This window comes from Rhincodon typus, chromosome 1 (assembly GCF_021869965.1).
Source record: "Rhincodon typus isolate 14 chromosome 1, sRhiTyp1.1, whole genome shotgun sequence".
Taxonomy (NCBI): domain Eukaryota; kingdom Metazoa; phylum Chordata; class Chondrichthyes; order Orectolobiformes; family Rhincodontidae; genus Rhincodon; species Rhincodon typus.
Genome location: NC_063332.1, coordinates 10,025,787 through 10,053,247, shown reverse-complemented (window position 1 = coordinate 10,053,247; position 27,461 = coordinate 10,025,787). Strand labels below are relative to the sequence as shown.

Here is a 27,461-nt window from a genome sequence, read left to right as displayed (position 1 = left end):
ATATCAAGGGCAGTCACTTTAACCTCACCTCTAGAGTTGATCTCTTTGTCCATGTTTGATCCAATTCTGTATTCAGATCAGGAGCCGAATGGCCCAAATGGAAAAGTAATCTGAGCAATGGTGAGCTGGTTCTTATGAAGTAAGTCCTGCTTGATATAACTGTTGATGATACCTTCCATCACTTTACTGATGATCGAGTCCGAAAGCCCACTTTCTGCTCTCTCAGCTCAATGTTCAAGAACTCCCCCCCTAAAGTCCTCAAAGAGGCTCCTTCACTCTTGCTTTTCCCCTAACCATAAATCACCTAAATCCTCTATAAATTCTTTGCCCACATTGTTCAGCTTTCATTCCCGGTTCTGTGAAACATTTTTGTGACACGAAAGGATCTGGAGAAATGTAGATTGAATTGTTGTTCGCTTAAATGACCATTATGAGAACACTGACTTTTGATGAGGGCCACTTTGGATCAAGGCATCTTGTATTGAGTTACACACACCCACATAAATCACTGCATAAATAGTTCTGAAAAATCTGTAACATCTGATATTTAGCAACAACCATCATGAGACAAGAAATATCAATATCAATGCTTTCCAAACAGACAAATTTGCAGCCTAGAAACCATTGATTCATTCTAATTCATCTATTTTGTTTAAAAAATTCATTCATGGGATGTGGGTATTGCTGGCTGAGCAAAAATGAGCAAGTCATGTTGCAGCTGTATGTAATTTTAGTGAGGCCACTTTTGGAACATTGCCTACAGTTCTGGTTGCCACACCATCAGAAGGATGTGGAGGCTTTGGAGAGGCAACAGAAACAGTTTACCAGGGTGTTGCCTGGTTTGGAGGGCATTAGCTATGAGTAGAGGTTGGACAAACTTGGTTTGTTTTCACTTGAACTTCGAAGGATGAGGGGCAACCTGATAGAAGGGAACAAAGTTATGAGAGGCATGGATAGTCTTTTTCCCAGGGTAGAAATGTCAATTACTAGGGGATATAGATTGAAGTGAAAAGGGGGAAAATTTAGAGGAGATATGAGAGGCATGCTTTTTACACAGAGGGTAGTAAGTGCCTGGAATGTGCTGCCAGGGGAGGTGGTAGAAGCAGATACAATAGAACGTCTAAGAGACAGCTTGACAGACACATGAATTGGCAGGGAATAGTGGGATATGGACCACGGAGAGGCTAAAGTTTTTTTATTTAGAAAGTCATCATGTGTCGGCACAGGCTTGGTGGGCCGAAGGGCCCGTTCCTAATGTTGTACTATTCTGTACTGTTCTGTTTTTATTTATTGTCCATTACTCATTGAAGGAAGTGATGGTGAGCTGCTTTCTTAAACTGCTGCAGTTTTGAGGTGTTGGGGAACGAGTTCCAGGATTTTCACCCAGTGTTATTGAAAGGATCGCAATATGTTGCCAAGTCAGATTGACGTGTGACTTGGAGGGGAACTGACAGGGAGTGATGTTCCCATGTATCTACTGCCATAATCCTCCTAGATGGCAGAGGTCAAAGAGTTTGGAAGGTGCTATCTATGAAGCCTCGATAAATTTTAACAACATATTTTGTAGATGGTTCACACTGCTGCTAATTAGCATCCGTGGTGAGAGGAGTAATTATTTGTAGATATGGTGTCATTCAAGTGGGCTGTTTTGTCCTGGATGGTGTCGAGTTCTGGGATCAGCTCTTTAGTTGATGATTCAACTAAACTTGTTATAAGGTCAGCAGCTGAGTGACCCTGGTGGAACCCATCCTGAGCAAAAGTGAGCAGGTTATTGCTGAGTAGGTGTTGCTTGATAGCATCGTTGATGACTCTTTACATCATTTTTTATTGAACCAGGATTGGTCTCCTGGCTTGATGGTGATGGTTGACTGGGGAATATGCTGGGCCATGAGGTTATAATTTGCAGTTCAATACAGTTCTGCTGATGCTGATGGCTCACTACATCTCCAAGATGCCCGGCTTTGAGTTGCCAGATCTGTTTCAGCCTGACCCACTTAGCACAGCGATAGAGTCACACAACAGAATGGAATGTATCTGCATTGTGAAGATTGGACTCCATTCCCTCAAGGACTGTGCATTGGTCACTCCTGCCAATACTGTCCTGGGCTGATGCATCTGCTATAAGTGGATTCATGTGGACTTATCTAGATTTTCCCTTTCATCGGTTCCCTCACCACCAGGCACAGACCCAATTTTAGTCATAGATAGAAAGAACTGCTGATGCTGGAGTCAGAGACAACACAGTGTGGAGCTAGAGGAACACAGCAGGCCAGGCAGCATCAGAGAAGCAGGAAAGCTGACGTTTCGGGTCTGGACCCTCCTTCAAAAATGTTAGAACATAAGAACATAAGAACTAGGAGCAGGAGTAGGCCGTCTGGCCGTTCGATCCTGCTCCGCCATTCAATAAGATCATGGCTGATCTTTTCGTGGACTCAGATCCACTTACCCATGTTCTCAACGTAACCCTTAATTCCTTTATTGTTCAAAAAAATATCTACCTTTTCTTTAAAAACGTTTACTGAAGTAGCGTCAACTACTTCACTGGGCAAGGAATTCCATAGATTAACAATCCTCTGGGTGAAGAAATTCCTTCTCAGTTCAGTCCTAAATCTGCTCCCTCTATTCTTGAGGCTATGCCCTCTTGTCCTAGCTTCACCTGCCAGTGGAAACATCCTCTCTACTGCTATCTTATCTATTCCCTTCATAATTTTATATGTTTCTATAAGATCCCCCCTCAATCTTCTGAATTCCAATAAATATAATCCCAATCTACTCAGTCTCTCCTCATAAGCCAACCCCCTCAACTCTGGAATCAACCGAGTGAACCTCCTTTGCACCCCCTCCAGTGCCAATGCATCCTTTCTCAAGTAAGGAGACCAAAACTGCACACTGTACTTCAGGTGTGGCCTCACCAGCACCTTGTACAGCTGCAACATAACCTCTCTGCTTTTAATTTCAATCCCTTTAGCAATGAAGGACAAAATTCCATTTGCCTTCCTAATTACTTGTTGTACCTACAGACCTACCTTCTGTGATTCATGCACAAGGACACCCAGGTCCTTCTGCATAGCAGCACGCTGCAACTTTTTACCATTCAAGTAATAACCCTTTCTACTATTACTCCTACCAAAATGTATGACTTCACATTTATTTACATTGTATTCCATCTGCCAGACCTTTGCCCACTCACTCAATGTATCTATGTTCCTCTGCAAAGTTTCACAGTCCTCTGCACACTTTGCTCTGCCACTCATCTTAGTGTCATCTGCAAACTTTGACACCCTACACGTGGTCCCCAACTCCAAATCATCTATATAAATTGTAAATAATTGCGGTCCCAACGCCGATCCCTGAGGCACACCGCTAGTCACTGACTGCCAGCTAGAATAGCACTCATTTATCCCCACTCTTTGCTTCCTGTTAGTCAACCAATCCTCTATCCATGCTAATACTTTACCCTTAATGCCATGCATCCTTATCTTATGCAGTAGCCTCTTGTGCGGCACCTTGTCAAAGGCCTTTTGGAAATCTAGGTACACCACATCCACTGGGTCCCCATTGTCCACCTCGCTCATAATGTCTTCATAGAATTCCAAAAGATTTGTCAAGCATGACCTGCCCTTCATGAACCCATGCTGTGTCTGCCCAACGGGACAATTTCTATCAAGATGCCTTGCTATTTCTTCCTTGATAATAGACTCAAGCATCTTCCCCACTACAGAGGTTAAGCTAACCAGTCTATAATTCCCCATCTTTTGTCTACTTCCCTTTTTAAACAGTGGCGTCACATTTGCTGTTTTCCAATCTGCTGGGACTGCCCCAGAGTCCAGCGAATTTTGGAAAATTACCGCCAGCGCACCTGCTATTTCTCCCGCCATCTCTTTTAGTACCCCGGGATGTATTCCATCAGGGCCAGGAGACTTATCAATCCTTAGCTCCATTAGCTTGCCCAACACTACCTCTTCCGTAATTATGATTGTTTCCAGGTCCTCACCTACCTTCGTCTCTTTGTCAATTACTGGAATGTTATTAGTGTCCTCCACTGTGAAGACCGATACAAAATACCTGTTCAATGCCTCGGCCATTTCATCATATCCCATAACTAAATTCCCCATCTCATCCTCTAAAGGGCCAACGTTTACTTTAGCCACTCTTTTTCATTTTATATATTTATAGAAACTTTTGCTATCTGTCTTTATATTCTGTGCTAGTTTTTTCTCATGTTCTATCTTACTTTTCTTTATAGCTCTTTTTGTGGCTTTCTGTTGACCTTTAAAGTTTTCCCAATCTTCTAGTTTCATGCTGTTTTTGGCCACTTTGTATGCCTTCTCTTTCAATTTGATAGCCTCCCTTATTTTTTTAGACACCCATGGCAGATTACCCCTTTTCTTACAGTCCTTCCTTTTCATTGGAATATACTTTTGCTGAGCACTTTGAAAAATTGCTTTGAAAGTCGTCCATTGCTCGTCAACTATCCCACCATAAAATCTTTGTTTCCAGCCTACTTTAGCCAAGTCCTCCCTCATTCTAATGTAGTTCCCCTTATTCAAGCACGCCCTTAGTCATGCCCTTGAAGACTTGACCAGCTCAGTCAATAGTGGTGCTATCACTCTTTGTGAAGTCCCCAACCAGAGTATATTGTGTGTCCTTACCACCCTCCTGCTTCTTCCAAGTGCTGTACCTCACAAGAAGTTCCTCCCATCCTAATTCCTCCAACTTTATTGGCAGTTCATGTGGTACTTCTGTTGCTGACCAGAAGAAAGATGATTGGACAATTTCATGTCAATCACTACTGGGAATGAGGCTTTGCTGTAGAGATAGTAGGAACTGCAGATGCTGGAGAATCTGAAGAACGTTTTGGGCCTAGACCCTGAAGAAGGGTCTAGGCCTGAAATGTCAGCTTTCCTGCTCCTCTGATGCTGCTTGGCCTGCTGTGTTCATCCAGCTCTACACCTTGTTATCTCATGAGGTTTTGCTGGCTGCTTTTTGTAGAGACTTTGTGAATAAACTCTGGATCTTTTGCTACATCTCCTGAGTGTTCTGCCCTCGGAGAACAATTTTGAGCCATTATCAGTGGTCCCAGCAGCTGGAGCATCACTTACCTGGGCATACATATGACCATAAGAGTTAGGAGTGAGAGCCAACCATTTGTCCCTTGAATCTGCAACACTGTTTAACAAAATTGTGGCTGATCTGATTATAATGCCCAGCCCTGATGATTGTTCAAAGCCTTGCTTACCAGGAGTCTACGTATCTCTGCCTTGAAAATATTCAAAGACCCTCCTTCTATTGTCGTTTCAAGAGGAGAGCTCCAAAGACTCTCCAGAGAGAAAAGAAACTCCATATCTCTGTCTTAGATAGGGGCAGCAAGGTGGCTTCAAGGGTGACACTACTGCCTTACAGTGCCAGGGACCCAGGTTCAATTCCAGCCTCTGGCAACTGTCTGTGTGGAGTTTGCACATTCTCCCCGTGTCTGTGTGGGTTTCTTCTGGGTGCTCTGGTTCCCTTCCACAGTCCAAAAATTTGCAGGTTAGGGTGGACTGGCCGTGCTAAATTGCCCATAGTGTCCAAAGGTGTGCAAGCTAGGTGGATTAGACATGGGAAATGCGGGGTTACAATGTTGGGGTAGGTCTGGGTGGGATGCTGTTCAGAAAGGCAATGTAGACTCGGCAGACTGAATGGCCTGCTTCAAAACTTCTGTGATTCTAGCTGGACAACCCATTATTTATAAACTATGATCCCCAATTGTAGATACTTCTGCAAGAGGAATCATCCTTTCCATGTTAACTTCCCTCAGGAGCTTATATTTCAATCAAATGGGGGCTTACTCTTCTAAATCCCAGTGGATGCAAGTGTTGATGACATTACCTGAATGGCCAAAGCCAAGCAAGAAATATCCAGAGATGATTGGAGAGTTGAGAAGGTCAATTCTGATCTTTGAGTGGAACAATAATAAAACAATTCACACTGAAAATTCATGATGAGAGCAGTTTGATGATTCAAGCGTGCGGCCATTGCAAGAGTCGATTCATTTCCATCTTTGGAATTGAAATTAACTGCACATGAGAATTGCAGTACTGAAATCGAGACAAGGCTGGCAATTTTCTGCTCCATAACTCAACAACCAACATCCAACAGTGGCCTGCACTTGAAGAAGCAGCTTACAAAATGCCTGCTGCATTGTGGCATTGTCTGAGCGTGAGTTGGACCCTCAATAAGTCCCCTAAGACAAGGAATATAGCTGTTGATTCTTGTGACGGATCCTTAGGATCAACTGGGCAGACTGAGGAAATAACAAATTTGTCTGCAGAAAAGATATCAGAATTCCAGCATCTCATGGGGCTTTTGTTGAAGAGAAGAAGTGCAAGTTGAGAAACCATGACCACCGGATAAGGTGGAATGTGAGTTTAGCATTGATCATGACAGAAGGTGACAGATACAGTAACCACAGCCCCTGAGAGTGGCTTTTTCATTAGGGAAAAATGACTGGTAGTGGTTTAACCTGAGGGACACCATGCCTCAGATGAGGGGAAGAGGTCGAGAAGGAGAATCCTTCATGGTAATGTCAGCTGGTACTGGAATTGAATCCACACTGATATCATCCTTGACAATCTTTCACACATCTTCTCCAGCACCTCTGTATGCCATTTTTCCAAAAAATTGGTGATGGGAAGTATGTACATTACACTAAGATCTAACTGTGATTCTATCTGCTTAATATTTACTTCTCTGCTTCTTAATTATGTTCTTACAGAATTTACCTTCAGGTGTCTTTTTGCATGTTTTTCATGCTCTTGTTACCCATGTTGCTACTTTTAATATCCGTAAGGGGCAGGCTGTGAGACTAAGTGTTACCCCAAGATCACTTTGTTCCCCAACACTATTCAGATTGATTATCGATGAGCTTCATAGCCACTTTATTCATACTGCGAAAGTGCACCACCAATTAAAATACCTATTTTGGCCTCAGCAATTCATAAATTTTCCATAAAAAGGTAAAAAAAGTCAATATTTTGGAAAATAATAAGAATCTAGTTTGTGTGATTTCAGTTTCATCTCTCAGCGTTGCCATGACAAGGATATAAAGTGAGATAATGATAGTTAGGATTGATATGACTTTTTGATCGGATTTGATGTAATAATTGTTCAATAGTGAGTTAGAATCAATGCCAGATTTGGGATGTAAATCAATTCTCGGGGGCCTTTCTAATGTGCACTGTATGTTGAAAATTAATTAGGTGAAGAATTATCTGAAGTTAATTGGAAGACAATCGGTCCATAATGTTGCACTATATTCCTCTGAGGTTTATTTCCACTGTTAATTAGCCTATGTATGGTCTCTAGTTTTAGTATGTTTGCACTCAAACATTGCCTTTGCTCATTCTTGTCGTTTGGGTACAGAATGTTAATACTGTGAAAGTGATTGGTGCCTATTGAATCAGAGAATCATATAGCAAAGAAGGAGAGATAGTAGGAACTGCAGATGCTGGAGAATCCGAGACAACAAGGTGCAGGGCTGGATGAACACAGCAGGCCAAGCAGCATCATAGGAGCAGAAAGGAGTCCATTTGGCCCATCATATCTGTTCTCATTCTTCTAAAGAGCAGTCCAATTTTGTCTGCTTCCTGTATTCTACCCACAGCCCTCCTGCAGTTAAAAAATAGAGGGTTGTTGAGTGTAATGTTGATATAGTCTATATGGACTGCCTAAAGGGATTTGATAAAATGACACTGGACAAGCTTCTGAACAAGAGACCTCATGGAATAAAAGGGTCAGTAGCAACAAGATTACAACATTAGCTGAGTGACAGGAAACAGAGAATAGTGCTTAATGGATTACTTCCAGAATGGAGGAGGTCTGTGGTATATTTACCCAGGGGTTGATATTAAGACCCCTTCGCTTCCTGATCTGAATTAATTCCCTAGACCTACAAGACACAATTTCAAGACTTGAAATTCATGTAGGCTATAAGGAGAATAGAGTCAAACTTCAAAAGAACATAGACAAGTTGATAGAATGTGTGTGCAGGTAATAGATGAAATTTAAACAGAGAAGTGTGAAGAGATTCATTTTGGTAAGAAGAACGTGCTGCGACAATATGAGGTCAAAAGCACCATATTGGTACTGACAAGCAGCAAGTAATATTTGCACCATATTAATGACCAACTCCAAGAAGAAAGAATCTCACTACTGCCCCTCGAAATTAAATGGCATTAGCGTCACTGAAAACCCGTATATCAACATCCTTGGGGTTATCATTGAACAGAAACCTAACTATGTATAGTTAGGTATTAATAAACTAGCCATATATATTATATGTTCTGGAAGTATGTTGTTCCCTCTTGTTGGTTCCCTCCCATCTTCTGCAGACCCAGTCTAGCAGCTATGTCCTTTAGGACCTGACCAGCTCGATCAGTAGTACTGCTGCCGAACCACTCTTGGTGGTGGACATTGAAATCCCTCAGCCAGAATACTTTTTGCACCCTTGCCATCCTCAGTGCTTCCTCCAAGTGTTATTCAACATTAAGGAGTACTGATTCATAAGCTGAGGGAGGACAGTTCGTGGTAATCAACAGCAGGTTTCCTTGCCCATTTTTAACCTGAAGCCATGAAACTTCATGGGGTCCGGAGTCTTTTTAAATATTTAACATGATGTGAAATTGTAACAATTTGTTCCAGTAATTAGAAACTTTTCTACACAATCCTCATTTCTTTTCATCTGCTGTGACTCACACTTTACCTCAAGCCCCATGGTTGCAGTTCGAAAACCAAACCCCACTGACCTTGCTGATATTTAGTCTTTAATCAACATCACAAGAGAACAGGTAACCTGACCATTACCAAGTTATCGTATTTGGGAGTTTGCTGTGCATGAATTGACTGCTGTGACTGCACTTCAATATTTCATTGGCCCTAAAGCACTTTGACATATTTGGTGTCATGAAAAGTGTTCTAAGAGTGCAATTTTTTTTCTGGTGAGTTTAATCTGTAATAAATAAGAAATCAACACATTTAGCTTGGGGAGGTCAAGGAAGTTCTTTACTATTGTATCTCGTTTGATGTCGTTTGTCATTCTCCTGGAAAATGCTTTTAGAAAGTGCTGTCATTGATAGTGTGCTTTCCAAAATCAGACATTACATTACTTCACATCAAAGAATCGCCTATTCAGCTTTCACATCTCGCTTGCCTATCTCTACAACTGTCTGCGTGATTTCTATTTATCAGTTACTTCAGCTGGAATCTCACAATGGTTCCATTTCATCCTTAATAACACATACCCTTCTCTCACCTCGACACATGCATCCTGACTTTGGAAGCTGCACTCTTTATTCATTATTTCAGTCTTCTTTAAAGATAATTGGGTAGTTCTTTCGAGAGAGCAGGCTCAAAACCAATGGACCAAATGACTCCCCGTCTGTGCTGTTTGCCTCTGTGGCCAAAACAATTGTAGGTCTTTACAAAGAAGTGCTTAGCACATGATAGAACAATGCAATGCCTTAACTTCCATAGAATATCTCAAACTCATTAAAGTATGTAAATTCAGGATAGAATAAAATATAAAACCTTTTAAATATTTTAGTAATAGGCCCCATGGGTCTTCGTGATGTACAGCTACTGTCTTTCACTCGTTCATGTCAAGCATATTAATAGAGATAACTGATTTAGCCCTCTTGTGCGTCTTCATATTGCATTGAACTGTTCCTTTATTACAACAGAATTTGAGCATAGAAGTAACGATGTGTTGCAGTAATTGTTGAGAGCCTTGGTGAGACCACATGTGGATTATCCCAGGCACTTACCTGTGGATGTTTGTCAAAGAGGGAATGCAATAAAGTTCAACAAACTAATTCCGAGAATACAGGAACTTTTCCTAAGTGGAAAATTAAATCGACAAGGTCTGTATTCTCTGAAGTTGAGGATGAGAGGTGATTTCATTCAAACATAGAAAAGGGCTTGCCAAGGTTAAAGCAGGTCTTTTTTCAGAAATGCTGAGGTTTTCCAGCAATCTTTTGTTTTTGCTTCTTTGTGTGTTTTTTTTAAATTGCTGTTTCCTTTGGTCGGGGAGTCATCTAGAACGAAAGGACACAGTCTCAGATTAAGTGGCAGGCCACTTAGGGCCAAGATAAAGAGATGTTTCTTCAGTCAGAGGCTGGTGAATCTTTGGAATTTTGTCAATAGCCCCAGTGCACCGATGAGGCTATCTATTGATTAAAATCAATAGATTCTATAGATTAAATATGTCACGGGACAGTATCATAATATTGTGCTGAAGTCATCCATCAGTCATAACCTCACTGAGTGACAAAACAGGTTCAAGGGGCTGAATAGTCTCATGCAGCTTATGTCCTTATGTTCCCCACTATCTGCGTGGAAGACTGTAAGGTTTACTTTGCCAGGCTATTGCTTTTTTGGATGAAAGTGATCATTTCAAAGCTTTAAAGTGATCCGCAAAAGAAACAAGAGTGAACAGAGGAAAACCATTACAGTCAGCGCATAATCAGAATGTGGAATGCAATGCTAGGTCCCGGTAATAACGACTTTGTGTGCTTTGCACTGTACTTATGTACTTCTGTACTTAGTAAATGTGACAAAAATAAATCTAAATCTAAAACTAAATCATAGAGTCATAGAGATGTACGGCACGAAAACAGACTGCTCAGTCCAACTCGTCCACGCTGACCAGATTTCCTAAATTCGTCTCGTCCCATATGCCAGCATTTGGCCCATATCCTTCTAAACCCTTCCTATTCATATACCCATCCAGATGCCTTTTAAATGTTGTAATTGTACCAGCCTCCACCACTTCCTCTGGCAGCTAGTTCCGTACACACACCACCCTCTGCATGAAAAAGTGGCCTCTTAGGTCCCTTTTAAATCTTTCCCCTCTCACCTTAAGACTATGCCCTCAGGTTTAGGACTCCCCCAGCCCAGGGAAAATACCTTGCCTAATTACCCTACCCATGCCCCTCATGATTTAACAGACCTCAATAAGGTCAATCCTCAGCCTCCGAACCTCCAGGGAAAATAGACCCAGCCTATTCAGCCTCTCCCTGTAGCTCAAACCCTCCAACTCTGGAAACATCCTCGTAAATCTTTTCTGAAACCTTTCAAGTTTCACGACATCTTTCCTACAGCAGAGAGACCAGAATTGAACCCAGTATTCCAAAAGTGTGGTGGACACAGGTTTAACTGAGGCATTCAAGAGGAAATTAGATGACTGTTTGTACAAAAATAATGTCCAAGGTTCTGGGGAAAGAAACAGGAGATTGGCACGAGTTAGCAATGCTCATTTAATGAGTCAGTGCACACACGATAGGCCGAATGGTGTCCGTCTGCAGTATAACCCTTCTGTTATGCTGTGATTCAATTTAATTTCAAATTTCTATTCCACAGTCTAATCACTATAACATAAAGCTAGTCACAGCACAAAATAACCAGTCTCTCGAATCTTCCATTTTTCTTTTGCTGTCTCCAAGCAAATAGTATTTGTAATTAATTCCATCTGCTCCCCGTCACATTCTGGTGCTGCATTTCAAATTAACATTCGGTGTCAGCAAACTTTGTGGCTTCGGAAAGAGATATCGTTTCCCTTTGCTTGCTCAGGTGGCATTGCTGAAGTTTGGCTTGCAATCAAGAACATAACTGTTTACAGCAACAGCAACTAACAACAAACTGCATTTATATTGCACTTATTGCAATGAGGCCCAACAAACTAATTCCAAGAACGGAGGGATTTATCCTACGAGGAAAATTGCACGACATTTATATTAGAGTAAACCGTCTCAAGGAGCTTCACAAGATCTCAGCATTGTGGGAGTCCCACAATCGTTCAAGAGTTCTGCCCAGTTGTGGGCAGCATGTTATCGGAAACAAGATGTTGCTGGGGTTGGAGGGTTTGAGCTACAGGGAGAGGCTGAACAGACTGGGGCTATCTTCCCTGGAACTTCGGAGGCTGAGGGGTGACTTTATAGAGGTTTATGAAATCACGAGGGGCATGGATGGGGTGAATAGCCAAGGTCTTTTCCCCAGAGGTGGGCGAGTCCAAAACTAGAGGGTATAGGTTGAAGGTGAGAAGGGAAAGATTTAAAAGGGACCTAAGGGACAATTTTTTCATGCCGATGGTGAAGCATATATGGAACGAGCAGCCAGAGGAAGTGATGGAGGCTGGCACAATTAAAACAGTTAAAAGGCATCTGGATGGATATATGAATAGGAAGGTTTTAGAGGGATATGGGCCAAATGCTGGCAAATGGGACTTGATTAGGATATCTGGTCAACATGAACGAATGGGACTGAAAGGTCTGTTTCCATGCTGTACAACTCTATGACTCCATGAGAATGCATTCAAGAGGGTGCAAAACTAATTTACAAGAATGCTTCTACGAATCAGAAACTTCTTTTATGAGGATAGATTGAAGAAGTTGGGACTGTTCTCCTTGAGGTGAAGAAAGATGAGAGGAGACTGGATAGAAGTTTTCCAAATCATGGGTGGGCAGGACAGAGTAGATGGGGAGACAGTGTTGCTACTCTTAAAAGAGTAAAGAATGAGAAGGCATGGATTCAAAATGATGTAGGCAACTTATTTAAGGAAGGAGGTTAAGCCCTGGAGAGATTGCAAAGGAAATTCAGGAGAAGGATACCAGCAATGAGGGATTTTAGATACAAAGAAAGATTAGAGAAATTAGGCTTATTCTCCTAGGAGCAGAGAAGGTCAAGAGATGATCTCATTGAGGTGTTCTAAATTATGAGCAATTTTGACAGAGTAAAGAAGGATATTCTATTTCCACCAGTTGGTGTGTTAGTAACTAGTGGGTTACAATTTCAAGGTTGTCAGCAAGAGAGCTAGGAGTGAGATGGGACTAGCTGGTAGTTCTTTCAGAAGCTGGTACAGATACAATGGGTCGAATGGCCTCCTTCTGTGCTGTGAATTTCTATGATTCTGTGATTCTGATCTATATGCATAAGAAGCAAGGGAGATGTAAGGAAAACATTTTCATTCAGCGACTAGTTAGAATATGGAATGCACTGCCTGAAAATGTCCTGGAAACAGGTTCAACTGAATCATGCACGAGGGCATTGGATGATTAGTTGGATAGAAATAGTTTGCAAGGATATAGAAACAAAGAAAATAGGTGTGGGAGCAGGCCATTCGGCCCTTTGAGCCTGCACCACCATTCAATATGATCATGGCTGATCATGCAATATCAGTATCCCATTCCCGCCCTCTGCCCATTCCCCTTGATCCCTTTAGCTACAAGGGCCACATCCAACTCCCTCTTGAATATATTGCATGAACTGGCCCCAACAGCTTCCTGTGGGAGAGAATTCCACAGGTTCACAACACCCTGAGTGAAGAAATTCTTCCTCATCTCATTCCTGAATGGCTTCCTCCTATTCTTAGACTCTGACCCCTAGTGCTGGACTTCCCCAACATCAAGAACATTTTTCCCACATCTAGCCTGTCCAGTCCTGTCAGGATGTTGTAGGTTTCTATGAGATCCCACCTCATTCTTCAATTTCCAGTGAGCACAAACCCAGTCAATCCAGTCTTTCCTCACATGTCAGTCCTGCTATCCCAGGAATCAGTCTGGTGAACCTTCGCTGGACTTCTTCAATACTTCTCCAGACTAGGAGACCAAAACTGCACACAATATTCAAGGTGTGGCCTCACCAAGGCCCTGTGTAACAGCAGCAAGACATCCCTACTCTGATACTCAAATCCTCTCGCTGTGAATGCCAGCATGGCCATTAGCTTTCCTCACTGCCTGCTGCACCTGCATTCCAACCTTCAGCGACTGTTCCACCATGACACCCAGGTCTCGTTGCACCTCACCTTTTCCTAAACTGCCATCACTCAGACAATAATCTGCCTTCCTGTACTTGTGGCCAAAGTGGATATTTCACATTTATCCACATTTTATGCATTTGCCAGGTATTTGCCCACTCAGCCCAATCTGCCTGAGTCACTCTGCAGTCTCTTAGCATCCTCCTCTCAGCATACACTGCCTCGCAGCTTAGTGCCATCTGCAAATTTGGGGATATAGCATTCAATTTCTTCGTCCAAATCATTAATGTACGTTGCGAACAGCTGAGGTCCCAGCACTGAACCCTGCGGCACCCCACTCATCACTGCCTGCCGCTCTGAAAAGGACCCATTTATTCCAACTCTCCGGTTCTTGTCTGCCAAACAGTTCTCTATCCATGTCAACATGTTACCACTGATACCATGAGCTTTAATTTACCTTGGGGGAAATTGGCACTAGGTAATAGAACTGGTGCAGGCATGATGGGCTGAATGGCCTTATTCTGTACTGTAACAATCCTGTGATCCTGTGAAGGTCGCTCAGCACCACCTTCTCCAGGGCAATTAGGGATGGACTATAAACATTGGCCTGGCCAGCGACATCTATGCCCCACGAATAAATATAAGTAAATATATTAAGTCATTAATCAGACAAAAATTTGATACTGATCCACACTGGGACCTAAGGGCAGGAGTCTGAATGCTCAATAAAAGAGTTGGAGGTTTTATGGAGTGAGTTGAAACGGGATAGGTTTATGGAGAGAAATCGGGAGCTTTTGGCATAGAAAACTGAAACAAATAAAATTGAGAATGCTCATGAGGCTGGAATGACAGGCAGAAGAGAAGTTAGAGAGTTGTGGAGATAGGGCTGGTGAATGGGTCGAGCTGGGTAGCTCTTTCAGGAACTGGCACAGACACGATGGGTCAAATGGTTTCTTTCTGCACTGTAAAACTCTAGAAGAGAGCTTGGGCAGTTGTCAGGCTGGAGATAGTTATGGAGAAGTGGACAATGTCAGGATTAAATGGACTTTAATGGCTGAGTAGCCTTTCTGATTCTGTTCCTGCTGAACTTACTCATGAAGTTGGTTACCCAGGCCATTTGATACCTCTCGTGATGCCTAACCTGAACCTCTCAATTCATTCCTTTATTGAGTATTTCTGTTAAGTTTGCTGCAGTAAACAGCTCCGGAGAACAAATTAAATTTCCATTTATATGGTATAGTCAATATTGGAAAACCTCCCAAGGCGCCGAACAGGAGCAAGATCAATAAACATTTTCTTGACACTGAGCCACAGAAAGGAAACTGAGGAAAGATGACCAACAGCTTGATCAAAAGGGTAGATATTCAGGTTCCTCTTGAAAGAGGAGAAAGTGGTAAAGAGGTAAAGAGGTTCAGAAACCGCAGAGCTAACAGCTGAGGGACAGCAATGGTGGAATAATTAAATTTAGGAGTGTGCAGGAGGAAAAATCAAAACAGTATCAAAGGAGAGGCTAAACAGAGGCAGGGAAGGGCAAGGCCATTGTGGAGTTTGAGAACAGCATAAACATATAAACAAAGAGCAAGAGTAGGCCATTCAGCCCTTTAAGCCTTGCCATTCAAAAAGATCATGGTTGATGTGATTTTCAACCCAACTCTAATTTCTAGCATACTCTAATAATCTTTCAGCTCCTTAATAATCAAGAAGCTATCTACCCAAGCCTTAAAAATATTTAAAGATTCTGTATCCACTGCCTTTTGAGGAAGGGAGTTCCGAAGACCTCATCTCTGTTTTAAATGGGCAACCCCTTCCTTTTAAACTATGACCCCTAGTTCTAATTTTTTAAAATTCATTCATGGGATGTGGGTGTCAGTGAATAGACCAGCATTTATTACCCTTCCCAATTATCCAGAGGGCAGTAAGGGTCAACCACGTTGCTGTTGGTCTGGAGTCACATGTAGGCCGGACCTGGTAGGTCCCTTTCTAGAGGACATTAGTGAACCAGATGGGATTTTCCCAATAACTGGCAATGGATTCATTGTCACCATTAGTCTTAATTCAAAGTTTTTATTGAATTAAACTTCCACCAAAAAGAAGAAGCATCCTTTCAACGACAACCTGGTTAGGTCCCCTCAGGACTTTATATGTTTCAATTAAATCACTTCTGACCGTTCGAAACTCCAGCAGATACAGGCCGAGCCTGTCTGGCTTTTCATGCATGGATTTTAAAATGGAGGCATCGTCAGACAGGAAGCCATTGAAATGTTGCACGTGTAGGCATGTTGGCTGATTGAGATTTGGAATGCATGAAGGTGCAGGCAACAGAGCTTTGTCTGGGCACAGGTTTACGGAGTCAGGAAATGCTGGGATAACCAGGTCACCACTGGAATATTCGAGTCCAGAGTTAACAAAGGAAAGGATGAGTGCTGCAATTGATGAGCTGAGGGAAGATCATCATCAAACAATGTACAAATTAAGCAAGCAAATTACGAGAATCAGGGCTGTTTTAAGTATTAAAAATATTTTTAAATTATCCTGTTAAGTGGTCACGTATTAAAGAGCTAAAAGTGGCTCTTGTGGTAGTATCCCTACCTTTGAACCAGGGGGCCTGGGATCCATCTGTTCCAGAGGTGTGCAGTGACATCTCTGAATAGGTTGATTTTTTTTTTATTCATTCGTGGGATGTGGGCATCGCTGGCATGGCCAGCATTTATTGCCCGTCCCTAGTTGCCCATGAGAAGGTGGTGGTGAGCTGCCTTCCTCCTGCTGTGAGTTGACCCACAATGCCATTAGGGAGGGATTTTGACCCAGCAACAGTGAAGGAACAGCGATATATTTCCAAGTGAGGATGACGTGCGGAGGGGATCTTGAAGATAGTGGTTTTCCCATATATCCGCTGCCCTTGTCCTTCTAGATGGAAGTGGTCATGGGTTTGGAAGGTGCTCTCTGAGGATCTTTGGTGAATTTCTGCAGTGCATCTGATAGATAGTATAACTTGCTGTAACTGAGCGTCGGTGGTGAAGGGAGTGGATGCTTGTGGATGTAGTGCCAATCAAGCAGGCTACTTTGTCCTGGATGGTGTCAAGCTTCTTGAGTGTTGTTGGGGCTGCACTCATCCAGGCAAGTGGGGAATATTCCATCACACTCCTGACTTGTGCCTTGTAGATGGTGGACAGGCTTTGAGGAGTCAGGAGGTGAGTTACTCACTACAGTATTCCGAGCTTCTGGCCTCGTATTGTAGCCACTGTGTTTATGTCGTGAGTCCAGTTGAGCTTCTGGATTAGAGAGCAACAGTCTCTCATTGAACTGGCATTGATGACAGTCATGTTTCTTCCTTATCAGAGCCATATCAGAAGGTGATGGGATTGGCTTTTTCAATGTTAATACACAAGATAAAAACACCACTGTTGGAAAATAATACTCAGTAAACCACTCTCAGGATACTGCAGCACTAATAAAAAATAAATAAAATTTCACATTTCAATATAATCTCATTAATGATGTCCAGGCGCCAGATTTAACTCAAATGGACACATGTTAATGAGTTATAGCACAGCTCTGTGCAAACACAGCTAAGTCTAAATAAGCAGCCAGATATGACTCAGCAACCGAAGAGTACGAGATTTGCAAGTTGATATATTCATTGTTTTATTGTTTCTGGATTTTGGAAGTCTTTTCCCTGTTTATGCTCAATAATATTGCAGGCTGAGTGAACAACCGCACAGAGGCTGGTATCCCATCACCAAGTCAATCTTTATTTTGCACAGTGCATGGACTCTGACCAGCCAGCTCAGAGCCAGTCTCTAGGTGAGGAGACCCTCTGAATCTCCTGTTTATATCTGTCAGCCAGGGGTCCCTGATCAGCCCCAGTCAAGGATGTCATAGTCAATGGATCCACCTGGTCCTAGTTTCAATTACTGCACTAAGAAATAAGTTGGCTGTGTGGTTGGCAATCTGGACTTGTTTTGACATTAAGGCAACCAGATTGAATATCAGCCAATTAATTTAAACCAGGCACTTAGAGACTGAAAACCAATTGAATTTAAATCTGATGGTGTTGACAACCAAGGACCAATCCTATAAGACGAAAATTGACAGGTTATCAAGTATCCATAAGAAGAGGGTTTTTGAAAATCAGTGTGAGACCGAACCACCATTGGAAGAGTAAAACCCTGGCTCTCACAGAAATCTTTCAGCTCTCTGATTAAGCACCATCTAGAAGGTACCACAGCACTCTTAGCTAATATTCCTGACACAAGCATTCGACAAATAAAGAATTCCTGTCTGCAGAATAGCAGAAGAGGCATGGAAAATTCCGTAAGATGCCTCCTGACTGTGGTCTTGAAAGTCTAAGTTTTAATTTTTTTTTCTTATTACTTCAGTTTATACAAGTGGAACTTTTATTTATTAGAACAGTATACCTTTAGAATTTTGTTTTATTTGGGAATAGTTAGTAATTGGGGGGGAATTGTTCAGTTTGTTAGGAGTTCTGTTAATTTGTTAATTTGATCACTGTTATGATTAGATAAATAAATTGTTACTTGTTGATTATAAAGTGAGTCTGGGGCGTTTGTTTCATTTAACTAACCCCTCCATAACACATGGCAGATGAAGTATGGTGTGAATAAATGTGAGGTTTCTCACCAGCAGCAAAATCATTCATTGTCCAAATGGCAATAGATTAGGAATGGAAGAGGTGCAGTATGACCTGGGTGTATTTGCATGGTAAACTCGCAGCTGGAGCTGGTAAATGTTATGTTGGCTTTCATAGAGAGGGAATTATTGTACAGGGCCTTCTGAGAGCACACCTTGAGTTTTGGTCTCCTTATCTGAGGAAGGGTGCTGTGACTATGGAGGGACGGAACAAAGGTTTACCAGCTGGATTCCTGGAATGGCAGGACTGACATATGGAGAGAGAATGGATCCGTTAGGACTACATTCACTGGAGTTTAGCACTCTAATCTGGACATTTTATTGAACACAAATTTCACCATCTGCCATGATGGGTTTCAAACCCATGGCCTGGGGCTCTGAATTACAAATGACGGTGCCCAGAGTAAAACACAAAGGAAGTGCACAAAGGAAGCTTTCCAATGAACTACTGTAAATGCTTCCGAGGCGTTGGAATTCTGGGAAGCACAGCACTGTTCTTACTCAGATGGAAACCCACAAACAGAAGTCAGCTGCATGACCAGTTCGTTGGTTCAAGTGGTGTCAGTTAAGGGGTAATCAAGGAACAGTTGAGGACTCAGTGGAGTTTAGAAGGATGAGAGGTGAGAGAACGGGATAGAGTGGACAAGGAGAAGATATTTTCACGAGTGGGAGAGACTGGGACCCAAATGAGGAAGAATATCTTCAGCCAGAGGGTAATGAATCTGTGAATCATTGCCACAGAGGACTGTGGAAGCCAAGTCATTGAGTATATTTAAGGCAGAGATAGATAGGCTCTTGATTTGTAAGGGGATCACGGGTCAAGGGGAGAAAGCAGGAAAATAGAGTTGAGAAACATAACAGCCATGATTGAATGGTGGAGCAGACCCAATGGGCAGAATGGCTTCATTCTGCTCCTTTATCTTATGGTCTTACAAGGTAGAAGAACAGAAGCAGTCCATTTAGCATGTCAAGACTACTCTTCCATTCAATGAGATCATGGCTGAGGGGAAAAATTTAAGGGAGATATGCGTGGAAAGTTCTTTACGCAGAGGGTGGTGGGTGCCGAGAACGCATTGCCAGCGGAGGTGGTAGAGGCAGGCACGATAGCGTCATTTAAGATGTATCCAGACAGATACATGAATGGGCAGAGAGCAGAGGGATACAGATCCTTGGAAAATAGGCGACTGGTTTAGATAGAGGATCTGGATCAATGCAGGCTTGGAGGGCTGAAGGGCCTGTTCCTGTGCTGTAATTTTCTTTGTTCTTTGTTCTTTTTGATAGTCCCCAACTCCACTTTTCTGCCTTGTCCCTTTTGATTACATTACTGATTAAAAAGTCAGTGTCAGCCCTGGGTATACTTCATGACCCAGCCTCGACAGCAAAGAATTCCATGGATTCACACCTGTCTGAGGGGGAAAGTACCTCCTCACCTCAGTCTTATAATTCATAGAATCCTGACAGTGTGCAAGCAAACCATTCAGCTGATCAAGTCCACACTGACCCTCCAAAGACTTCCCACCCAGCCCTATAAACCTGCATTTCCCATGCCTAACCTACTTAGCCTGTGCATCCCTGGGTGCTAGGGGCAATTTAGCATGGCCAATCCACCTAATCTGTGCATCTTTGCACTGTGGGAGGAAACCCAGGGAGAATATGCAAACTGCACACAGACAGTCACCTGGGGCTGGAATTGAACCTGGGTTTCTGGCCTTGTGAGGCAGCAGTGCTAACCACTGAGCCACCATGCTGCCTTCATAATTATGTGAAGGAAACTGCAATGGTGAATTGTCCATGGGCAGTCTTAAAGCCTATAACTGTGAAAATTCTCAACATGCCAACAAGTGTCTGAAATTAGAAACATAAGTAAACACTTCAAGTGTAACCTTTCCTCAGATAAAGTGTTTTCTATCTTCATAGGATGAATGTAAATGGTTAGTTAATGTTCAGATTTTTGATGCAAACAGGCCCTCATTTTAGTAGTAAAAACTGTCATTCACATCCCTCTTAATGCCCCAAAATATCCCGAGGTGCTTCAGGTGCACAATCAGAAATACACAGACATCAAGGTAAGCAAAGGAGATATTAGAAAGTGACAAAAAAAAACTTTGTCAAAGATGTGGGTTTTGAAGGGTGCCGTTTAAGAAGAGACAGAAAGAGAGGGATGTGGAGAAGCTTAGTGTGAACATTCCAGAAGAACTTAGATGACTGAACACTTAGGGCATAACTAACGAGAGTAATGATTGACAAGAGGCTTGAGGCAGAGAAATGAGTTAACATTTGGAAATACTCAAGGTTAACTTGGATATACCCAAGGTTACTGCAGGAAACGAGGGAAGAAATTGCTGCCCGTTTGGCATAATTTTAAGGTGATTGAAGGAAGGTATAAGGGAGATGTCAGAGGTAGGTTCTTTACACAGAGAGTGGTGGGTGTGTGGAATTCGCTGCCGGCTGTGGTAGTGGAGTCGGACACTTTACAGACTTTTAAGCGACTCTTGGATAGGCACATGGGGGATAGTAAAAACTAGGGTATGCAGGGTAGTTTGATCTCAGTAGGATAATAGGTCGGCACAACATTGTGGGCCGAAGGGCCTGTACTGTGCTGTACTGTTCTACGTTAAATGTTCTAAAGTGGAACTGCCTCAGGGGATAAAGATCATTTGACAGTGGGAAGGATGAGACCTTGAGGGTATTTAAACACAACGAAGAGAGTTTGAATGGTCTTAATTTGAAATTGAATTGTGTCTCACCGTGGATCAGTTAGTAGCTTTCTTGTCTGTGAATGAGAAAGTTGTGAATGAAAGCCTGACTCCAGGGTTTGAGAGTGTGCTCTGCACTGACACTGCAGAGCCTGACTGTTTTGTCAATGATGCTGCCTTTCAGAGAATAAAATTTTGTTACATGGGACCAAATCATGATATTTTCAGATTTCTTCTTCAAGCTGTGTGTATAATAGTCTGAGATACAAACAGATGTCATCGTTCCAAAGGATTCCTGTTGACCTATTTCCGCTGAGATTCAATTTGGACGGATTGAAACAGGCAGACAAATTGAGAAATGTTTCTGAACAGTGACGCAATGACAAAAATAATTTCTCTTACTTTTTATCATGCTTAGGATGTCGAAAACACTCAAATGGTTGCATTTCTTACCAGCCGTGAGAAATTGGTGATAGGAATTATCCATGACATTTCACCCCAATGGTGTCCTCATGATGATATCAGATCTGGTTATTTGGACCTGACTGCATCATATGGATGTGTCAGGGTGGTGTGTGATTTGGAAAGGGCCAGTCTTCTCATGGAGTTGCTGCCTTTCTCCCTTTCAGCAATAAAAGTTGCATTAGAGAGAGAAGGAAAAAGAGAGAGAGAGACAGAAGACACATTAGGTCTAAACTCATAGTAAGTACTCTTGAAAACTACTTTGGGATATAGGAATGAATGATATACATTCCACGAGAGATGCCATCAGCCCATTGCAGTCAGATACCCGCAACCGCTGCCCGACAGGTGGAATTTACGATTGATTCACAAAGTCATGTCCAGCTCAAAGGAAACACAACAATTATGCTTAAAATGGAATCACTTCCCGAAGCTGCTGGTCGTCGATGAAGGTTTCATCTGTTCAATTCATGGTGCGGCCTGTGCATATCGTCAGGCAAGGTAAAGCTCAAGGTTAATTTAAGGAGTACTCAGTAGAGATTGCATGCATTTCAGTGTCGTTCCTCATCAGTGGAAATGCGAACATAACCATATTGATTTACAGACTCTACCATCAGCATTTTTCACAGCTCTCACTGCTGTGACAGATGCTGTTCGGGCTTACAAGGGCTTGATTCGTCCAGTTTTGGGAATCCAGTAGAATGTCAACCTTGGAGGCAGTACGGACTGCAAATGCTGGAAGCTAGAGTCAATAAATGTGGAGCTGGAAAAGCACAGCAGGTCAGACAGCATCCGAGGAGTAGGAAAGTCACTGGGCTGAAATGTCGACTTTTCTGCTCCTCGGATACTGTCTGACCTAGAATGTCAACATTGACAGGTTTCATTCAGCTCTGTGGACTAAATGGAGGTCAACTTTCTCGATAGGCTTGTTGCACATTTGAAGACACCATTAGAGCACGCATTAACATGATCAATGACATTAAATACACTTACCGGTATCTTTCCTTATACACCAGGATTACTGACATTCTTCCCATGCCAACACTTTTGCTCAATTTGAGATATCTATGTTATGATTGTATGAAAATGAACTATCAATATTCAACTTTCATCATTCCACTGTAATACCACAGACTTTCATGGTCTAAAAAATAGCTTTGAAAAGGACAAATTAATAAGATCCCAGATGATGGTACGACTAGATAAATCAGATCGCAGAACAAAATCCAGCTTTTAGATCATGTTTCTTTATTTTAGTTGATGTCATTCACATAGGCATCTCCTTCACTAATCAAGAACCAATCTGTCTCTCTCTTAAGTACACTCAATGACTCGGCCTTCACAGCATCCTGTACCAATAAGTTCCACAGATTCCCCACATTCTAGTTGAAGAAATTCCTCCTCATTCTCAGTTCTACAGTGTTGTCCCTTCACTCTAAAGCTGTGCTTTCGGGTCCTAGACTCTCCTACTAATGGTCACATTTTTTCTGTGTCCAAATTATCCAGTTCTCTTAGTATTCTGTAAGTTTCAATCAGATCCCACCTCCCCCCCAAACCCCACCCCCGCCCCCATCCTTGTAAACTCGATCAACACGGACCCAATGTCCTCGACTGCTCCTTGTGTGACAAGTTCTTCATCCCTGGGATCATCCTTGTCAACCTCCTCTGGAACTCCTCCAAAGCCAACACATCGTTCCTCAGAGACAGGGCCCAAAACTGCTCACAATATGAAACGTTTTGGATTTAGATCTTTTCATTCCTGTAGATCAAAGTCTCTCAGAAAAATTGTAAATTGCAACTGCCTTAACCTTCCTGCCTGTATTTGATAATATTTGATAAGCTGAGGTGTTGAACAATAAAACTTCACATTTCCTCACTCAAGTAAACCTGGAATTGTCTCTTCTTTACTCTTGATCTTTGGTTTAACTGAGCTTAATTGAAGTATGGCAACTACATGTTGAAAAAAAAATAGAAAGTAGAAACTAGAACTAAAATACATTGTCATATGTTTTGGTGAGTCATCTGGACTCATCTAGCCCCAGCTGGATGTTGTGGTGGATTAGAAAGTCTCATGGAATGCAGATCAGTTCTCTCAGTTTCTCCTAGGGTAGCTTTCCCTCAAACACAGCCGTAAGGCACTGGAAGAAGTTAGAACAAAGAACAAAGAAAATTACAGCACAGGAGCAGGCCCTTCGGCCCTCCAAGCCTGCACCGACATGCTGCCCATCACAACTAAACCCCCTACCCTTCCAGGGACCGTATCCTTCTATTCCCATCCTATTCATGTATTTATCAAGACGCCCTTTAAAAGCCACTGTGGTATCTGCTTCCACTACCTCCCCTGGCAGCAAGTTCCAGGCACCCACCATCCTCTGTGTAAAAAACTTGCCTCGTACATCACCTTTAAACCTTGTCCCTCGCAGCTTTAACCTATGTCCCCTAGTAACTGACTCTTCCACCCTGGGAAAATGCTTCTGAATATCCACTCTGTCCATGCCCTTCATAACCGTGTAGACCTCTATCAGGTCGCCCCTCAACATATGTTATTCATCTTGTAGCTGTTTGGGATTATGCACCAAGTTATTGCATCTTGTAGCTGTTTGGGAGAAGCTTGCTGGCTGCAAATTGTCTACCGTCTCTCCTGCGTTACTGTAGTTTTGTTTGAGTTTTACTCAGACGGTTGTTGGGAGGCTGTGAAATTGGCTTCCAGGATTGGCGGCTGAGGCTGTATAAAGGTAAATTGTGGTAGACATTTAAAATCAGTGCAGGATTTGTTGTGCTGGGAACAACAGTTATTATGAAACTCTTTTGCACTCAAAAGTTTTCTTTTTAAGTAAACACATTCAGAAGTACATCCAGCTCTACCGGGAGCTATTCTTTCAAAGAACAAACAAATTAGCTCCCTGAAAGTTCCAACTCTTCCTTCACACTCGCAGTTGGTTATTACAGCTCAGTGTTTCCAGTGGACGCCTGTGTTTAGAGTGAATGAACAGCGATTGGAGAAAGAAATGTTCGGGCAATTTCAATAAGTCAACTTGATAGAATTGGAACAGAGACAGTCTATTTTCTATTGTGGGAGGCTCTAGAACAAGATGATGGTCTCTCAAAGCATGAATAAGCCATTTGGGAGAGAAATTGGGCTAAAGGTTAGTTCTATCAATCTAAAACTCTCTTTGCTAAGAGCTTGTGGTTGCTGGGGATTAATTAGAGTATCCAAAAGAGAGATTGTCATAATTCTGTCAGCTAAAGGTATGATGGGAATTGAAGTTATGATGGATAAATGGAGTTATGGTATAGATCATACCCTCCATTATTGGTACATGATAGCAACAGCATGCACCATCTACTAAATGCACTGCAGCAACTTATCAAAGCTCCATCGGCAGCACCATCGGAACCCATGAGTTGAGCCACCTAGAAGGACAGCAGTAGAAGATGCACTACACTACCAGCTCCTACTCACACCCTTTGAGTCAACAATCAGTCTGACTTGAAGATATATCTGCATTACAATGCTAAACTTCTGGAACTCCCTCATTAACTTCACTGTGGGCATAAATACTCTACACAGATTATTAAGGTGATTCACCACCACCTTGTCAAGGGTAATTAGGAACAGGTAATAAAACGGCTTTCATATCTCATGGATAAAACAATAATGAAAGGTTGAATGTGATCTAATTGAATGGTGGAGCTGGCTTAAAGGGCTGCAATTGAATGTTGTAACAGGCTCAAGGGGCTCAATGCAGGAGTAAAGGAGCAATGGACACAGGCATCAGAATGGACCATTTTGCTTTTTAAGATTCAATAAGATCATGGTTGATCTTGTTGTGATCTCAGCTCTACTTTCTTGTCTCCACCCCATAACTGTTGACTATCAAATGACCGACTCCTGTTCCTACATGCCCTCCTGTATTGTCATAACATTGATGTCACGTTGCATCAAACTGTCCCTGACACTTGTCCCATCGCACGCCAGGACTATTGGTGCCAACTGCATTTGCATTGCCACTGGCTCCGCTGAGAACAATTAGCTTCCTGGAGGAGGAAGTGGGGAAGATTGGCTGGATGTTGTGTATTTGAGAGGTATTTTGTATGTGACGTATTTATGATTTCTGCGTGAAAGTCAGTGTGAAGAAACAACTTAAGGATTTATTTATTTTCACAGCCAAGATTATTATAAGTCTTACTTACTGAAGCAGAGACGAGGTGTTCTTGAAACTTATCACTGTGGGTTTTGAACGTAGGCTTGCTGGTTTCCATAGAGACATGATTACATTGAGGATAAACTTATAGCCTTGTTTGGAAAGTGATGGCCTATGTCAGTTTGCTCTGTCGTATCTCCCTTCTGACACACAGCTTACATTTCACTTTCTTTATTCTTTATTCTCAAAGCTTGTTAAGAATCTGAAGTGAAATTAATTCTCGAGTAGTATGTTAATTCAGTTATCACTGGATGTAATACTAGGAACAGGAACTTTCCATGAAAGTGAACACAATCAGAATTAACTCCAATAAAGCATGATGTAGTATTTTGCAAGCAAGGTTGAAGAAGAGGTGACTCTAGTTTCTAGGCGGTAACAGGTTTTATTCACTTTTTTTTAAAAACATGTCCAGTCTAAGTAGTTATTTGATAATACATTTATTGCTGAAATAAGACATCTTTTATCAAAGCTTTTCATTTTATATTCATCAGAACATTTCACAAGAAATACCAAAATGAAGGGAAGACGACACTTATATTGTAAGAGAGGAAAGTGCTGATTGATTGGCAAGTGCACTCTGATTGGTAGAGACATTGCCATGGAGGATGTGCCAGTTAATGTTGACTGACAGTTAACTGCTAAGCTTTGTTTTAACCTTAAACTAGTCAGGTTGACACTGGTTGATGAAAGCATTTCTGTGAGAAATGAAAAGGCTGTCACCTATTTTATTGGGTTGAAATAGATGCGCTATGTGTGCGTAGTCTTTCTGCCAAAAAACAACAGGACCCTATGTATTAATATGTGTAGCTGCTAATGTACATAACTGTACCACACTGTGAGGCCAACTAAAAACAAGCTGTCAGTATAATACATTGCACATTTGGGATTATTTAGCAAATGTCATCCAATCACAGAATCACATTTAATGTTCGACACTGTTCTGGGCATTGCAAGTGTGGCTGGTTGGATATGATCAGAACTTTGATTATTAAGAATAGTGCCTTTTAAATGTTGCAATTGTACCAGCCTCCACCACTTCCTCTGGCAGCTCATTCCATTAAAAGCACCACACTCTGCGTGAAAATGTTGCCCCTTAGGTCCCTTTTATATCTTTCCCCTCTCACCTTAAACCTATGCCCTCTAGTTTTGGACTCCCCCACCCCAGGGAAAAGACCTTGCCTATTTACCCTATCCATGCCCTTCATGATTTTATAAACCGCTGTCAGATCACCCGTCAGCCTCCGACTCTCCAGAGAAAATAGCCCCAGCCTATTCAACCTCTCCCTATAGCTCAAACCCTCCAACCCTGACAACATCCTTGTAAATCTTTTCCGAACCCTTTCAGGTTTCAAAACACCCTTCTATTGCAGGGGGACCAGAAATGCATGCAGTATTTCAAAAGTAGCCTAACCAATGTCCTGTACAGCCACAACATGACCTCCCATCTCCTGTACTCAATGCACTGACCAATAAAGGCAAGCGTACCAAACACCTTCTTCACTAGGAGCTCGAACAGTTCATCCACTTCACCAACACCTTCCACCCCAACCTTAAGTTTACCTGGACCATCTCTAATACCTCTCTCCCCTTCCTGGACCTCTCTGTCTCCATATCGGGCAACCACCTAGAAACCGATATTCATTTCAAGCCCACCGACTCCCA

The 27,461-nt window shown here is 42.2% G+C and overlaps 1 protein-coding gene across 1 annotated transcript in view; it reads left to right on the top strand.

Annotated features, from left to right (window-relative positions):
* Positions 1-27,461, top strand: part of LOC109931733 (dedicator of cytokinesis protein 1-like) — a 1,067,415-nt gene that overhangs the window by 728,641 nt on the left and 311,313 nt on the right. Inside the window, exon 25 of the mRNA XM_048601800.1 lies at positions 23,435-23,489. Coding sequence (XP_048457757.1) covers positions 23,435-23,489 — 55 coding nt within the window. The remainder of the gene's footprint in view (positions 1-23,434; positions 23,490-27,461) is intronic.